General features: G+C 49.0%; 1 protein-coding gene across 2 annotated transcripts in view; it reads left to right on the forward strand.

The window, feature by feature from the left end:
* Positions 1-18,763, forward strand: part of tlr5 (toll-like receptor 5) — an 89,336-nt gene that overhangs the window by 53,288 nt on the left and 17,285 nt on the right. For both annotated transcript variants that reach the window (XM_031901790.1, NM_001078891.1), the window contains 1 exon segment: positions 9,452-9,664. In XM_031901790.1, the coding sequence (XP_031757650.1) occupies positions 9,452-9,664 (213 nt within the window).

The following is an 18,763-nucleotide window of genomic DNA, read 5'->3' on the forward strand; positions in this document are numbered from 1 at the left end:
ATAGTAAACGTTAAGGTGAACAGCCTCAATGTGTATGCAAGAAAGTGATTAACGCCCACCCTGAGTTTATAGGCCGGGTCCCGCGGGGCCCATATGTGCATGGAACAGTCCCAGAATTGAGGCAGCTCTGATTATCTCAGGGACCAAAGCGCAGAGCGTATCGAGGGCAGAACTCCCGCCGCCGCCGCCGCCTTGTGCGCTGGAGCTTAGATTCCTGCTCTGCTGAAAGTCAGAATAATGAGGAATGTGCTGGAGTCAATTCTGATTGTATTTAGGCCCAGTGTGGGGCCCCAGTCTGCCCAGTGTGGGCCCCAGTCTGCCCAGTGTGGGGCCCCAGTCTGCCCAGTGTGGGGCCCCAGTCTGCCCAGTGTGGGCCCCAGTCTGCCCAGTGTGGGGCCCCAGTCTGCCCAGTGTGGGCCCCAGTCTGCCCAGTGTGGGGCCCCAGTCTGCCCAGTGTGGGGCCCCAGTCTGCCCAGTGTGGGGCCCCAGTCTGCCCAGTGTGGGGCCCCAGTCTGCCCAGTGTGGGCCCCAGTCTGCCCAGTGTGGGCCCCAGTCTGCCCAGTGTGGCCGGAACCTGGGCTTAGAGATGGCACAGGGGGAGCCCCCAGAAGCAAAGCCACAAATCCCAATATTTCCTATATCCGTGGCTGTTCCGCTTTAGTGTCAGTATAATGGGATTTTCTCAATGAGATTCAATTATTTAACAGGTGAAACCAAAGCAGCTGAATTAAGGGATTTGTACCATTTTTGTGAGACTAGGAATATAAAATATCATTATGTGGAGCAGTTATTACACTGTTTCAGCTTAATCTCATTAGGGCTGTAATCAGGCAAAGGCCGAGCTGACCCCCCCCCCCCCCTATTTTTTCAATAGTTACCTGCTTTGGCTTTTTTTCCCCAGTCTCCCGTTACCCAATAACATTCTCCCATTTTTTCTGCAATCCCCTGAACTTTGTGCCAAGGCGCGAGTCCTTGTGAGACCTCACTTTTGGGTAACGCCGCAAATTTTTGGTGGGTTCCCCCAGTGCTAATTTCTGCAAAGGCTGCAATGAAATGCAGAGATCCAAAGCCAACAACCTCCAGTGACCCAAATCCAGGTGATTACTGCCCATACACCATACCTCCCAACTGTCCCAATATTGGTGGGACAGCCCCTCTTTTGACAGCTCGGCCCGCAGTCCCAGATTCTTACTGAAAAGCCTCTCGTTTCCCTTTGATCTCCTGCACTGAAGCTAAAAAAGATCCAAATTTATTTAAAAAGTAGCTTTTGGCAGAGCCCAGAAATCTTAATGAGCTTCACCTGCACTTAGATACATTGTTTCTCAGATTTAATTAGATAAGTAGCTTTTGGCAGAGCCCAGAAATCTTAATGAGCTTCACCTGCACTTAGATACATTGTTTCTCAGATTTAATTAAATAAGTAGCTTTTGGCAGAGCCCAGAAAGGTAAAAATCCCCCCCTGCACTGAGATACAATTGTAACTAATAAGCTAAACAGGTCTCTTGGGGGAACTGAGACTCACAGCTTAAAGGGCAACTTCACATAAAACAGGACCCCAAAACCCCAAGAAATGTGTTCAAACTTTAAATACCCTGCCAAATTTAGTCAAATGGGAGTGGTATTTAGGGGTGTGGTCGCAAAAATGGGCGTGGTAAAAACCATTTCACTGCGAACATCGTTTCTTTTTGTCTCTCCATTTTCAAAATGTTGGGAGGTATGCATACACTGGCCACATCCGGCCAAACCATACCCCGTTATGCCCCGGCAACACATCTTGCCCTCATAGGGGTGTAAGCCTATAGTTAAATGCAGGTGCTTTGTGTGTTTCAGAATCTCTCTGCTCACTATACATATACACAACACTTCCATCCACTTCCCCCAACATGTTGGCTTCCCCTTCTATAGAATAGAACAGTGACACCTCCTGGACAATTACTAAACTGCAGGGAAATACTTTAACCCAGGAAACATGTCCCCTCCCAACTGTAAATTAGACCACACTTATCCGTCTTATACCTTAGGGGACTGAGTGAATAAAGGGTAACTAACCTTCAGTCCCCTACATTGGTATAATATGGGTATAAACAGGGCCGTGTTTATATATAGGCAGGGTTGGACTGGGACACCGGGAAAAATCCCGGTGGGCCCCAGTGGCCCAGACCCGACCGTTGTAGCGTTCCCCCTGCCCGACCACTCCTCCCCATACGCGTTAAATTTATGCGCGCTCAGGGGAGGACGCCAGGTGGGGGCCCCTGCAGGGGGGGTTAGGGGACGCGGCTAGCGGGGCACCTGTAGGGCACCCAGTCCGACCCTGTATATAGGCACCAGAGTTCAGACCTGGGGGGTCACCTGGGGGGGGCATTCTTGCAGAAGTGACATCACAAGCAGAGGAAGTGATGTCACATGTAGTGAAAGTGACATCACACAATTGTGCGTGTAATGTCACTTCTATAAGATGGGGGGGGGGGGGGGGGCAGGTAGTTCTGGGGCCTAGGATGGCACTGAACCTAAATACAGCACTGGGTATAAATATAGTTCACTAACAAAAAATCCAGGAGAGCTGGAGAGACTGTAACTCAGAGAGGAGGGTTTAATACCAACAGATGAGCTGTGGTTTAAGGCTTAAACGCTTTACCATAAATAACTGGGCAAATTAAAACAATAATTTGTATCTGTTCTTCCTCCTCTAATTTCCTGCTCACTTTCAGGCAGATTGATGCCCCGTGGAGCAATTGAATTACTTCTGAGACTCGGATAAAGTGATTGGGCTAAGGGTGCGCAGAGAGGGCACAGCAATGCAATGAACTCCGCTGATTGGCAATCAGAGTGCCAATGTGGCACCCACAGATACAGCGGCTCATTTATGAAGATTAGGCAAAGTGCAAATACTGGAGCTTTATTTTTTCCTATAATGCATCATGGCCCTTGTCCCCCCTTCACTGAGGCAGTCCCAGTGAGCCCTGGCCCTAGTGGCCACCAGTCTTAGCTCTATACAACACCAAGTACATTTAGCAGCCCAAAGTGGAGCACAGAAGCCTACGGCTATTTGTACAATGCCCTGTTGTAAATGACCCCTATAGGGTTTATAAATGAGCCCCACAATGCACTGCCCTGTCTGTAATATGCCCCACTTGACCTTCTATGGGAGTCAATGGAAATGCCAACATGCCTTGGTATGATACCCACCCAAGCACAACTCACACCTATGAGCCCCCCCAGCCTAAGCCTGATCCAGGCCAGACCCAAGCCCTGTGTGTCCTTATCCAGCCTTAGAGACTGCGTTCAGTTCCGCAGGGAATCGGTGGCCTTTTCCTAAGCAGAACATGAAGCTTTATGAAGCCAAACGATCTGACCTTTAGCCGAGGGACGTATCCCCTTAGCCATGCTGGGTTACATGCCCACACTGGGGGCACAGTCACTTTAGTCTGAGTGCTGGGAAGCTTTTTCCATGCCAGCAGGTCGGGCAGTGCCCCAATGGGTCAGCATTCTCTTATTGGAATATCCCTTCCTCCAGATCCTTCATGTTCTGTCTCTTCGGCCCCCTGTGCTGGTTCCGCCATTCCATTCCTTCTGAGCAGCAACAAATCAGTGTTGGGATTCAGCGCTTTGTAAATATAACTGTGCTGCCTACAGGAGCTAATCTGATAAACCCCAGGATATCTCCTACCCGTCTGTATTACTAGGGCAGACATTGCAGACTGACTGCATCTACACCCTGTAATCCACTGGCATTAATACTGTCTGCAGTCCTTAACCCTTTGTGCCAGGGCAAACGCTGCCGTTCAGGCGAAGGCAACATGTGGCTCTCAGGCTTTTGCTGAACTACAGTGATGCACGGAAAGTGTTAGCCCCATTGAACAGGGTCTCATTCTACCACCCATTACTGGGGAGGGAACTGTTGTTTAGTGCAGAGCTGGGGGTTCAGGGGGTTGGGGGGTGTTGCAGTTCCTATGGCAGTGCTACAGCAAGGCAAGGGAATGAGCAGGGTAGGTAAGGGGTGCAGAGCCCGGCAGAATTGCCTTGGATGCCAAAGCCAGACCAAGTAGAATTGGCACCCAAAGCAAATACTACATGGGCCTGGCGCCCTGCCTGCGGCTTCTACCCCAATGCTCACACTAGTCACTTAGTCTGCACCCCCCCTCCATTTGCTTCCTCCTCCCACCTTCAATTATGCCCCCCACCATTTGCACCCAAGACATGTGCTTCGTCTGGCCCTTTATGTGCCAATGCACCTTGCCAGGCTCTGATGTAGTGGGATCCAAGCATGGAATCTCTGCCCAAAACCAGGCACATTTAAAACAAGTGTGGCTACAGCTTAGTGTGCTGCATGTGGATCAATGTGCACAGCGTTTAAAGGGTTTCGGTGGGGGTCCTGTCCTGGGTGGACGCCGGCATAACTAAAGTTGTAGGAAAGTTACTACATTTACATCTCTAAGGCAGTGTTGTAAGGGAGAGTTGCAGATAACTAGAGACTGAGCCAGGGGTCCCAGACTGTGGGGCAGCCCCTCTGAGGGGTTCCTAGGTATCCCAGACACCTCTGTAAGGTCATGCCTGATATACCTGTGTTTTCATAAATATGTAACCATTTTAAAGGGATCAAAGGGTCATAATATTTATAGGGTACTTTTTATTTCTAAATGACACTGTTACACAGCAAATAATTCCCTCTGCCATTTAACCTTTTATTCTTGAACCAACAAATGTATTTGTAGCTGTAATATTGGTGTGTAGGCGCCATCTCAGTGCCTTGTGCCTGAGTCTGAGCTTTCAGCCAGCGCTACTCATTAGAACTGCTTTCAGCTAACCTATTGTTTCTCCTACCCCCATGTAACTGGAGGAGTCCCAAGCCGGACTTGGATTTCTTACTATTGAGTGCTATTCTGATACCTACTGGGAGCTGCTATCTTGCTCCCTTCCCATTGTTCTGCTGATCGGCTGCTGGGGGTGAGGGGGGGGGATATCACTCCAACTTGCAGCGCAGCAGTAAAGTGTGCCTGAGTCTGAGCTTTCAGCCAGCGCTACACATTAGAACTGCTTTCAGCTAACCTATTGTTTCTCCTACTCCCATGTAACTGGAGGAGTCCCAAGCCCCGTGGGATAGTAAGTACACACATAGCAAGGCCAGTTTATTATTTTTGCTCAGCCTGCGACCTTTAATTTATTGAAGTTGAATCCTATAAATAAGTACAAATGTAGCCATGGCCCCCCCCCCCATGACTCTAAAGGGAGCCCGGGCTGAAGCTTTAAGTGTCCCCGAGTTCTGCAACAAGTGAAATATTAATGAGACCTCTTTTTTTCCTTGGAGAACATTCCGCGGAATATATTTATTCTGCAGTTTGTATCCAGGGGCACAGCCAGTTTGCGAATAAATCGGATCAGTGGCTCATTACGGCGCCGTGCTTCACTAGCATTAAATTGCTTCTGCTGGTCTGAACAGAACATTCGAGCGGCGCCGGCGGAGACGTCTCACCCATGAAGATTCCCTGGCACCGGAGACAGAATACGGGATTTTTGATTGGTTCCATTTCTGTTGGTTCCTGTAAAGTTGTGGCCCCTGAGGGTTGGGTCATTTACTCTGATTTATTTGAGCTGAAGTTTAAATATTAAAGCCCAGGGATACTCAGGTACCAGCCACTTGTTATATGAAAGTAAAAATATTAATAGTGACTGTAATAAAGATCCACTCCACACTCGCCCCGACATTTCCTACTGTGCCCTTCTCCTGGCATTTCCATCTTGGGCACAGTCAGGCCCGGACTGGCAATCTGTGGGTTCTGGCAAATGCCAGGGGGGCTGTAAGGTGCCACAGACAGTCACTACTTATTGGGCTGGGGGGGGGCTGTTTGTGCCTCTGGGTACTGGGAATGCCAGGGGGGCTGTAAGGTGCCACAGACAGTCACTATTTATTGGTCTGGGGGGGCTGTTTGTGCCTCTGGGTACTGGGAATGCCAGGGGGGCTGTAAGGTGCCACAGACAGTCACTATTTATTGGGCTGGGGGGGGGGCTGTTTGTGCCTCTGGGTACTGGGAATGCCAGGGGGGCTGTAAGGTGCCACAGACAGTCACTATTTATTGGGCTGGGGGGGCTGTTTGTGCCTCTGGGTACTGGGAATGCCAGGGGGGCTGTAAGGTGCCACAGACAGTCACTATTTATTGGGCTGGGGGGGGGCTGTTTGGGCCTCTGGGTACTGGGAATGCCAGGGGGGCTGTAAGGTGCCACAGACAGTCACTATTTATTGGGCTGGGGGGGGGGCTGTTTGTGCCTCTGGGTACTGGGAATGCCAGGGGGGCTGTAAGGTGCCACAGACAGTCACTATTTATTGGGCTGGGGGGGGGGCTGTTTGTGCCTCTGGGTACTGGGAATGCCAGGGGGGCTGTAAGGTGCCACAGACAGTCACTATTTATTGGGCTGGGGGGGCTGTTTGTGCCTCTGGGTACTGGGAATGCCAGAGGGCTGTAAGGTGCCACAGACAGTCACTATTTATTGGGCTGGGGGGGCTGTTTGGGCCTCTGGGTACTGGGAATGACAGGGGGGCTGTAAGGTGCCACAGACAGTCACTATTTATTGGGCTGGGGGGGGGCTGTTTGTGCCTCTGGGTACTGGGAATGCCAGGGGGGCTGTAAGGTGCCACAGACAGTCACTATTTATTGGGCTGGGGGGGGGGGCTGTTTGTGCCTCTGGGTACTGGGAATGCCAGGGGGGCTGTAAGGTGCCACAGACAGTCACTATTTATTGGGCTGGGGGGGGGGCTGTTTGTGCCTCTGGGTACTGGGAATGCCAGTCGGGCTGTAAGGTGCCACAGACAGTCACTATTTATTGGGCTGGGGGGGGGCTGTTTGTGCCTCTGGGTACTGGGAATGCCAGGGGGGCTGTAAGGTGCCACAGACAGTCACTATTTATTGGGCTGGGGGAGGGGGGGGCTGTTTGTGCCTCTGGGTACTGGGAATGCCAGGGGGGCTGTAAGGTGCCACAGACAGTCACTATTTATTGGGCTGGGGGGGGGGCTGTTTGTGCCTCTGGGTACTGGGAATGCCAGTCGGGCTGTAAGGTGCCACAGATAGTCACTATTTATTGGGCTGGGGGGGGGCTGTTTGTGCCTCTGGGTACTGGGAATGCCAGGGGGGCTGTAAGGTGCCACAGACAGTCACTATTTATTGGGCTGGGGGAGGGGGGGGCTGTTTGTGCCTCTGGGTACTGGGGAATGCCAGGGGGGCTGTAAGGTGCCACAGACAGTCACTATTTATTGGGCTGGGGGGGCTGTTTGTGCCTCTGGGTACTGGGAATGCCAGGGGGACTGTAAGGTGCCACAGACAGTCACTATTTATTGGGCTGGGGGGGGGCTGTTTGGGCCTCTGGGTACTGGGAATGCCAGGGGGGCTGTAAGGTGCCACAGACAGTCACTATTTATTGGGCTGGGGGGGGGGCTGTTTGTGCCTCTGGGTACTGGGAATGCCAGGGGGGCTGTAAGGTGCCACAGACAGTCACTATTTATTGGGCTGGGGGGGGGCTGTTTGGGCCTCTGGGTACTGGGAATGCCAGGGGGGCTGTAAGGTGCCACAGACAGTCACTATTTATTGGGCTGGGGGGGGGGCTGTTTGTGCCTCTGGGTACTGGGAATGCCAGGGGGGCTGTAAGGTGCCACAGACAGTCACTATTTATTGGGCTGGGGGGGCTGTTTGTGCCTCTGGGTACTGGGAATGCCAGAGGGCTGTAAGGTGCCACAGACAGTCACTATTTATTGGGCTGGGGGGGCTGTTTGGGCCTCTGGGTACTGGGAATGACAGGGGGGCTGTAAGGTGCCACAGACAGTCACTATTTATTGGGCTGGGGGGGGGGGGGCTGTTTGTGCCTCTGGGTACTGGGAATGCCAGTCGGGCTGTAAGGTGCCACAGACAGTCACTATTTATTGGGCTGGGGGGGCTGTTTGGGCCTCTGGGTACTGGGAATGACAGGGGGGCTGTAAGGTGCCACAGACAGTCACTATTTATTGGGCTGGGGGGGGGGCTGTTTGTGCCTCTGGGTACTGGGAATGCCAGGGGGCTGTAAGGTGCCACAGATAGTCACTATTTATTGGGCTGGGGGGGCTGTTTGGGCCTCTGGGTACTGGGAATGACAGGGGGGCTGTAAGGTGCCACAGATAGTCACTATTTATTGGGCTGGGGGGGCTGTTTGTGCCTCTGGGTACTGGGAATGCCAGGGGGCTGTAAGGTGCCACAGACAGTCACTATTTATTGGGCTGGGGGGGGGCTGTTTGTGCCTCTGGGTACTGGGAATGCCAGGGGGGCTGTAAGGTGCCACAGACAGTCACTATTTATTGGGCTGGGGGGGCTGTTTGTGCCTCTGGGTACTGGGAATGCCAGGGCCTATTTTGAGTCCCAGTTCAGACCTGGGCACAATACACAGGGTATCTACCTTCTGGCAATCCTGCAAACTCCCATGGAACTAGTGGGAGAAATTAGGTACTTTATTGAGGTACTGTCTACACATGAGGACCCTGATGCGTTGATGACATAATGTATCAATTTTTCTCAAATTCTCTCAAATTGTAGGAAAAATTAAAGGGGTTGTTCACCTTTTACGTAAAGAGTGATATTCTCAGACAATTTGCTATTGGTCTTCATTTTTTATTATTTGTGGATTTTGAGTTATTTGGCTTCTTATTTAGCAGCTATCCAGTTTGCAATTTTAGCAATCGTGTTGCCAGGGTCCCAATGACCCTAGCAACCAAGCAGTGATTTGAATGAAAGACTGGAATACAAAAAAGCGAGGGCCTGCATAGATAGATTAGTAATAAAAAGTAGCAATAACCAGGGAAGTACTGAGGGGTGCAGGGCCAATGGGGCTTATGCCTCAGGGGCCCCTACACCCCCCAGTGGTCCCCCCCCTCCCACCAAGGCCCCCAACACCCTCTGCCCCCTCCCCCGAGCACTCCTAAAAGAAACTTACCTGCGGCGTGTCGGGGGAGGGAGACGGCGGATCGCGGGAGTGCCCTGGGGGGAGGGGATCGGATCTGGGCCACCGGGGCCCACCGGGTTTTTTCCTGATATCCCGGAGGCCCAATCCGACACTGGCAATAACAATCTATCTGTGGCCTTACAGAGCATTTTTTTTTTTTTTTTAGAGGGGGTCAGTGACCCCCATTTGAAAGCTGCAAATATTCAGAAGGAGTAGGCAAATCATTTAAAAACCATGAAAAAGAGAAAAATGAAGGCCAACTGAAAAGTTGCTTAGAATTAGCCATTCTATAACACAATACACATTAACCTTAAGGGGGAATGACCTGATTTTGCTGGCTTTTTATATTCCTTGCACTGTTGGTTCTGACTCAGCAATGGAACAGGACAGCTTGGCTTCTGCTACATTGTTTCAAGAGTCAGGGAACAGAAAGGCATAAGCAAAAACACAATCCGGATGCCATTTTCATGCATTTGCCTTTGTTTTGTTCTGATAGGATTTGATGATCTGACGACTTGCGCTGTCCCCGAGGTGCCAGAAAATGGCTACAGGACACAGAGCATGGGGATCTTCTTTGAAAACGCGGTGGTCCGGTTCCACTGCAAGAGCGGCTACAAGCTCAAGGGCCCCTCAAAGAAGATGTGCGTGCAGCTGTATAATGGCTCCCTCGCCTGGAAGCCCAGCGACACCCCTGTGTGCCTGCAGGAAGGTAAGGCTTCAGCCAATCACAGGAGGGACGGGTGTAATCAGCCGTACTCATTGGCTGTTTATCATTGTGCTTTTATTTAGCAGCATGTTATATGGGCCCCAGGTTTGCCTGTGCAGTACAAGGTGTGTGGTACATATACCGTTAGCTCATGATATATACAGGGAGGAAGCTTTCCCCAAGGCAGGCTCAGCAACATTAGCTTTTCAATTGAGCTTCCCTGGTGGCACACTATAAAAATAGATAATCTGAATGTTCTTAAAGAGCAGCCGAAGCCCTAAACTTGCCCGGCTCTGCCTCGTCTTATAGTAGCGCGGCGCGGCTTTATCAGCCAGAGAGCTCAGCGGCCCTGGGGCCACCGCTTCCCAACCCGGAGCCGCACCGACCCATCATTCCCTGGATGATAGAGTTAATTGCACCAATGCCTATTCATGATTTTGGCACCCACACCTGGTTACCTATATACATTGTCAGACTGGGACCCCAGGGGCCACCAGAAAAACTTAGACCATAGGCCCACTCTCCAAACTATATTGCCTCCCTTTCCTCACCCAACCTCTCTATTCTCCTAGTCTCTTTTATTTACACGCTAGTATTTATCCTTCCATCTATTTCTCCTCTTTCTTCCCATTCAGAAGTAGGGAATGACCATGAAGTCGGTCAAATGGTCAAGAGCAGGAGGGCCCACTGACCCCTGGGCCCACCGGGAGTTTTCCTGGTATCCTAGCCCGTGTATGGCCACCTTTAGATAGTTTCATATGCCAGAGCCCCCAGGGCAGGGAAGAGCATTTTAGCAGCTTATCTACCTGTGTATGGGCACCCCAATAGGCCTACCCAACCAGTATCTCAATCGGGCAGGTTTGATTTTCCCAGCGGATTGGGGACCCCATTGGCTTATTGATGCTGTCCTCACTCTGATGGCTCCTATTCCCATTGTTGTAATTCAATCATTGGGCCTGGGGGCTGAATGATTACTCCGGTATAGCCCAACTAAAGGTCCCCATACACGGCCCGATTCTGGCTGACGATATTGGTCCCTTAGACCGATTCGGCAGCTAATTGGCCCGTGTATGGGCACTACCAACGGGCCTGAAAATCTAGTAGGATCGGGGACTGCATCGGCTTGTTGATTTGGTCCCCGGACCAACTTTGCCTATGCCCATCATTATAAGTCGATCTAATTAGCCTGGATTCTCCCGATATCGCCCACCCTTAGGTGGGGACATTGGGAGAAGATATCGGCCTGTGTATGGGGACCTTTAGGTAGGCATATTGGTGAAAAGATCGGCTCCTTTGGCAACCTCTCATGTTATATGGCCACCTTTAGTTGCCTTTCTAGTGAGTCCCACCTTTTTAGTGAAATGAGACAGCAATGAGCAGTTGCAGGGTCTGTTTGGGCTCCATCTGCTGTAGAGCTATAAATCCTAGGGGTAAAAGTTGAATCCCCTGCGCTAAATTGGGAGTGTCCCACCTGAACAGGGGCAGATTGGATGCATTAAAAACTGAACAGATCAGGGGTAAATGCCTTTTGTGCTTCTGTTGTTTGAGCTATTTATCCCAGCATTCCTCACAAGGCATGCTGGGAGTTGAACCCTCAGGGATTCCCTGCGCCTGTTCTCAAGATTATGGCCCTGATGAGCCTCTGAAAGTTCCTCCTTTGAAAGACCCTCCGGGGTCGGCTCATTTCAGAATCTCCCCCAGGGGGAACGGATAGTATTGAAATGCAGGGAAGGATATTTTCTATTTCATGGCAGTTACGTGCGGAGGGAACGGTGCATTTGATCTTGAAGTGAGATTCGCGGATGGAAATGAGATGCCAAACAGCAGGAATAAATTACAGGGAGATGAGATGTAGTGACCTTGTGTGCGACAGTCGGAATACATCAGTGGGAGCAGATTGTTTCTTGTAAAGGACCCATAAATAAAGGGAGAGAAGTGGAATGACAGCGAGAGTAGTGCTGTGCTTCCCCCACTTGTTTCAGGAACAGAACAGGTGGGCAATGGTGCAATCTAGATCTGGGATCATTAAAGGGCAAGTAAAGCCCAGCACACAGGTGGTGCAAAGCACACGCAATATCACAGTTTACCCATTGCATAACTGCACCCCTCTTCTTCCTTTGGGCCCATTCTCCCAGGACCCCTCCGCAGTTGCAGGGTTTATAGTTATACCTCTGCTGGGTGTCACCTGGGTATTCTAATCCCAACTGTCCCTCCATGTTGGAGCAGAGAACTGCTGATACTGGCTCCCTAACAACCTCGCACATCTATAGTGCGCCACAGGTCATTTTTCATAAGTTTGGGAAGGGTCCTCTTGCCTCTGGCTACTAGTGAAGTTTCCAGGGTTCCCAGCTTCCAGCTATGTAAAGTCAGTGAGTCAGTGATTGGCCAGAGCATCAGTGTTCCTTACCCATAATACAACAGTGTGATTGGTTGAACGTGATGGACAAATGTCTTTTTTCAACCTAACTTACTATGTTACCTCTTTCAGTTCATTCTTACACCTGTGCTTATGGTCTATCTAATTCCGCACTAAGTGCCCATTATCAGCTTGGTCTCACCCGCTTTACTCTGTGCCCACAGGACAGTAGGAGGAGATATATGTTTGGCCATTGGCCATTGGCCGACCAGCAAATTATAATGAGGGAAATTAGGTGTCGAAAATTGTAGGTGCTAAAAAGCAAGTCTGAGTCCTGCTCAACGTTCAGAGTATCCCAAATAATGTGCATTTCTATTTTTAATGCTTCTTTTTAGATGTGGCAGATGGCTACATGCAAGGACAATTATTTTAATTTCATATCTGGCCCTTAAAACCAGCGTCGTGTAGGGAAACAGATTGTATAAATGTGAATCATAGACGCGAGGAGGCATTCAATATGTTAGCTCTGCAGGATAAAAACCATGGTGCGTCTTGTCTAGTGGCAGTATCCGGGCCGGTGCCAGCGCAGTCGCTGCACTCATACGGGGAGGGGGGGGGTTAGTGCAGGTATCAGCAGCTCCTCACACTGTCTGGGGCACAGGCTATCCATTATAAAATGGGACAAGTCTATGCACTAAAACAGTGCAGAATAGTGTAAATGCTTCTAGTTAAATCCTCCTTATCTGTAAACCCGGGAAGGGAGGGTGTTATACGCAAAGTAACTGCCTCAGCTCCTCCCAGAGGGTTTGGGGTGAAATGTAACAACTATATTGTATAGCTCATTGTAATAGAAATTATACTTTTGTTTTTTCTTATGCATTGAACCTTTTGGGCATCACTATATTGGGCCCTACAGTAACTGTATATAGGGGACAGTGATGGGGGAACCGGTATGTACATTTGGGAAGAGTCGGAAACACAAAGAATAATACATATAAAGGGAAGGAGGGAATAAAGGGGCCCATATACTGTGTAAGTGTTTGTTATACAGACACTATGGGGAGATGTGACCTTGCCGTGTATATAAAACCTGCAATGCAGGAGGAATAAAAAGGCCCTTTGGCGACACAGAAAGGGAAGAAAAACTGCGGAGTGGAATGTCCTACAATGTGACAGAAGGGGCTGTTTAGCTGTCAGCTCTTGGCTACTTTCATGCCTGTGTTTGTAAGATAGAGCCAAAAGGACATTAATACTGGGTACTTATCGCCAATGGGCCACCATGAGGGAGGGGGGGGGGCACAGAATACAGACTATATCTTGTAGTAGGTCCAACATACAGGTCCAGTCTGCAACCCTCCGGCACATACTAAACACAGGGTTGGACCTGCTTGCCAGAGGTACTAGAGGTCCTCCTGCTTCTCTAACCCTAATTGGCCTCAACCAGGGCCACTGTAAGTTATAATGGGTACCCATGCTACTAGCAGTGCCCCCCCCCCCCCCAAGGGGCCAAAATCATTAGCCCACCAGTCCCTTGGGTGATGGGCCCTGCCAATAAGCAGAATGAGGCCCTAATAAAAAAACAGTCCACACACACACGATCACATCCTTGATCCAATCCATTATGCAAAAAACAGCCCATGATCTACCCAAACCCTACTGCAACACCGATTTTCTACAGGGGCTGTGGAGGGACAAAAGCCTGTCCATGTAGTCTAATATCTTTCAGGTATCCAAGCCTTATTTACCTTCATAAATTCACCAGGTCCCCTTTAGCCATCTGACTGTCCAACTTATTGGGCACCTTGATTGCTGCCCTACACATGCCCATAAGCTGGCAGTATTCTCATTCAGACCCGGACTGGCAATCTGTGGGTTCTGGCTGCTGTAAGGTGCCACAGACAGTCACTATTTATTGGGCTGGGGGGCTGTTTGTGCCTCTGGGTACTGGGAATGCCAGGGGGGCTGTAAGGTGCCACAGACAGTCACTATTTATTGGGCTGGGGGGGCTGTTTGTGCCTCTGGGTACTGGGAATGCCAGGGGGGCTGTAAGGTGCCACAGACAGTCACTATTTATTGGGCTGGGGGGGGGCTGTTTGTGCCTCTGGGTACTGGGAATGCCAGGGGGGCTGTAAGGTGCCACAGACAGTCACTATTTATTGGGCTGGGGGGCTGTTTGTGCCTCTGGGTACTGGGAATGCCAGGGGGGCTGTAAGGTGCCACAGACAGTCACTATTTATTGGGCTGGGGGGGGGCTGTTTGTGCCTCTGGGTACTGGGAATGCCAGGGGGGCTGTAAGGTGCCACAGACAGTCACTATTTATTGGGCTGGGGGGGGCTGTTTGTGCTCTGGGTACTGGGAATGCCAGGGGGGCTGTAAGGTGCCACAGACAGTCACTATTTATTGGGCTGGGGGGGCTGTTTGTGCCTCTGGGTACTGGGAATGCCAGGGGGGCTGTAAGGTGCCACAGACAGTCACTATTTATTGGGCTGGGGGGGGCTGTTTGTGCCTCTGGGTACTGGGAATGCCAGGGGGGCTGTAAGGTGCCACAGACAGTCACTATTTATTGGGCTGGGGGGGCTGTTTGTGCCTCTGGGTACTGGGAATGCCAGGGGGGCTGTAAGGTGCCACAGACAGTCTGGGGGGGGCTGGGGGGGCTGTTTGTGTGTTAATATAACTAATATGCCAGTGCCTATTTAGAATCCCAGTCTGGAACCTGTTCTTATATCTGAGTATATTTTAGCACTTTGGAGCCAACTCTGCGGGTTCCCTATATGCAGCCAAGCTGTAACCATGTACTTAGGTGTGAGATGAAGTGAAAATACGGCCTGGGGAGGGGCGGCCATGGCGCTAATAATGATCTGTCGGCGTTGGAATCCCATCGGGGCCGCTCGGGCGGCTCGGTTTCGAGCACATCTGGTGCTGTTAGTAACAGTTAGCGGCCTGATTACTGGAGCAGAGTGGGAATCACATCATCATAAATGCAACGTGTGGCAATAAATGTGCTTACTGCAAAAATATAGCGGCCATCGTCCCAGCGCTCCTGCGGCAGTGACTCCCCCAAAGGCTTACGGGGGCTCCATCATTTATTGCCCTACTCTTCAGCCGTGTCCTGTACTTATACAACTGTAAATGCTCTTTACACCAATAGCTTCTTAGAAAACACTTTATTGCACTAGAATTCCTGGGATATATCTCTTGTGTTTGCTCTTCCCTTCTGTATGACCCTATAGGGCATTGAAACATTTGCTATTTAAAGGGGAACTCCAGCCTCTGAACTAAAATTCATTAAAGAGCCCCACACAGCACAGAAACCACTAATATCCCTATCCCTGTAATCTGTTCCTTCACAATAGCAATAAATACCATTTTTATATGCTGAAATCCAGCTGCAAAACAGTTCTTTTCTTTCTGCATCATTTGAAATCCTGGCAGGGGAGGAGGGACTAAAACACTGATGTTACAAATTGTAACAACTTCCCCACAGCTTACAGACAGCGTGCAGGAACTACATAACCCACAATGCATTGCACTGGGATGTTCCTTTCCTTATTGACATCACGTGTGTAGCAGGGAATTGTGGGATTAGAAGGAGGCAGGCTCAAGGCAGGCAGCAGGGGAACAGGGGGTGGGGCTTAGGGAACAGGGGGTGGGGCTTAGGGAACTGTTCCAAGCCAGATTATTACATTAAAAATCATGAAAAGGCTGCACATTTTTTAATTAATGTATATTGCAAAGTTGTTTTTTTTAATTATGTTTGTATAAATTATGTTTACTTAATGCTTAAGTTGTGTTTGGGTATAGTTCCCCTTTAACTCAGGGCTTGGTTGCTATAAAGCTTTCACCAACAACCTTTGCCTTAACCAAAACCAGAATGTATCTGCGGGGGGTGGCTCTAAACATTACAGAACCATATATATACATGAGGTACATCACTTGGGGGTGGAGCTATAATGTAAGGGGCGGAGAAATGGGCAAGAGAAAGGTGGTTGGGGCCAGTAAATGTGTGGGGAAATGGGTGGACTGGGAGTCGTCATAGGCAAAGCAGAGTGGGCCCCTAGTTGTAAAGGGTGATCAGCTCTCTCATTGGGCAGCTGTGGCTCTAGGCCTGTACAGCAACTCTATAGCAAGGGTTAAATGTGGCTAAATACTTAGGATTTAGTTACAGGAATAAGTCCTGGTCATTGCATTGGATACTGACACCAGGAAGCCAACATCTACATGTTTAATTAGCTTACTAAACGAGCCCCCATCGTGCTGCTCATTGTATTTATTCCCCTATATACTGTAACCCCCAGGGAATGAATCGGCTGTGGCTTCTCCCAACTTCCCAGCCATAGAGAAGGGCTGAGCTTGCATTGGGCTCATTAGCTGCGTCTGTGCGCTCGGCCCTCGCTATTTCTGCTGATTTCACGCTGTGCCCTTCCCTAGCCATGGGTACCCAGCCATGCACTGTGCGCTTACTAATCAATTTCCATTTACTCAATCTAAGCCAGCAGTAAAAGGCGTCCGGCCCTTTAATCAGCTGCCGAGTAGCCAGGTGTAGAGCCTCTTTGCCTGTGTAGTTTCAGTACAATATGGCAGCCGTTGCTATGGCACTGAATGGGGTTCCTGCGAGCATAGCAATGCACAGGTTGTGGGAAGTCACTTGCACCGGCCAACTTGAGCGACTGTTTGCAGAGGATTAGTTAGCAAAATAAATCGCCAATCCATGATGTATAAATTAGTCCAGTCTGTAAAATGAGTTGCTCCTGCACTCCTTCCTAAATCAATCTTTATTAAGGCTGCAGATTAGGAAAGGAAGGGGGTTTGTTTATACAGAGCTCATTATATCAACGTAAACAAATGGTCCTGTTCACACGGGGAGCTTGAACGCTTTACAATAGCAATAAATAAAATGAGGTTTATATATTATTTTTGATGCTAGTGCCCCTTTATACCCGACAAGAATATAAGGGGCCACTTTCCCCCAAGTAGAGTGAAATACACTATGATACACTAGAAACCATACTGTGCGCTTATGCTTGGCCAGCAGCATATATAGATAATCCCAATAATCTGACAGTGAAAGGGTTAAACAGACGCTATAGGCTTTTTATTAATGTATTAATGTTATCCCTAAACGTAATGTTCATCACAAGAGAGCGGCTCCCAGTTCCATAGAGCGCCGGATAAATCAATGGCAGGGTTTACTGCCGACCTTGGATTCACGTCCTCTCTATGATTAATAGCGAATCTGCTCACACGGATCTACTCAGGTCAGCGCCCCCCGGAATTTCATTCAAATTCTAATTTAAATTGCCCTGGACTTTTCCCGTCATTTTTCTATGGAACGGCGCTAATGTGCACTTCAATCATCCCATTGGGCCCGTGCTGGGATAACAGAATACAGTGAATACATACACAGGTACCAAAAAGATACTCTCCATTATAAATATATATATATATATATATACATTCACTAAGCATCAATGATACAGTCAGTTATATACATTAAATACCTACCTGCCAAATGTATTCCAAACAAACAATGATAATACAAGGTAGTGGATACATTTAGTCCGGCCATACACGTTCAGCTTTTAGTCTACTTCTGATGAACGTTGGGATAACGGTCGTTTGTTTAAATGCAATGATGTAAAACTCACACTCAGCCTGAAACTGTAGGATAAAGCCCTAAATATAACCAATGGGAGGAGGTTCTGGGCATGAAATAGTTACAGGCACCAATGGTACCAAAGTGACTCCCATTGTAGGGCCCCAAAGGTATCGGCAGATACACAATACTGCGCAGGTTTTATCCTTATCCCACCGACATCTTCTAACCTGTCCGATTGGCTAAATGATGGGTACGAATTCCAAAAAATCAGTTTCATATGATTTTATAGGGTCTTGTATGGGCAGTTTTAGCCTAGAAGTGAGAATTACCACAACATCTATCTATCTATCTATCTATCTATCTATCTATCTATCTATCTGTCATCTATCTATCTGTCATCTATCTATCTATCTGTCATCTATCTATCTATAATCTGTCATCTATCTATCTGCCATCTATCTATCTATCTATCTATCTATCTATCATCTATCTATACTCTATCTATCTATCTATCTATCTATCATCTATCTATAATCTATCTGTCATCTATCTATAATCTATCTATTAGTTATCTAGCTATCTTTCAACTATAATCTTTCTTTCTTTCCTTTCTTTCCTTTCTTTCTCTCTTACCATATCTATTAATCAGGTTATTAAGTATAACAAATACACATAAGCTTTTTTAAGCCTCCCTGGGTCCCACCAGTTTGTGGCACTGATTGGTTTCACCTCCACAGAATCCAATTAACACTTAATAAATAATTGATCGTTGCTTTCAGTCCCTCAGTGGCGTAAGCTATTTTCCACCCTGCGCTGCGTTTCTGCCCAATATTAGTATCGATCATGTGTCTAATGGTGTAATGCCGGGTTTGACCTACTCACTAGTACCCTCCATGGTTCCTTCTCATTCATTAGCTGGGGAACTGATTCAGTGTTATGTGTCAGTGTTTAACCCAGTTATTGCTAAGTGGGTTTAGTTGCCTGGGTGCAGACAAATCCTTCAGTGACAGTAACTGGGCCAATGCCAGAAGGGCTGAGGTGCCATGAAGCTAAATGCCACATTTGGCGCTTGGGTAAGGTAACTATGGGTAAAATGTTGGGCAGTGAGTGGGCGCTTGGGTAAGGTAACTATGGGTAGAATGTTGGGCAG

Source organism: Xenopus tropicalis, chromosome 5 (assembly GCF_000004195.4).
Source record: "Xenopus tropicalis strain Nigerian chromosome 5, UCB_Xtro_10.0, whole genome shotgun sequence".
In the NCBI taxonomy this organism is placed as follows: domain Eukaryota; kingdom Metazoa; phylum Chordata; class Amphibia; order Anura; family Pipidae; genus Xenopus; species Xenopus tropicalis.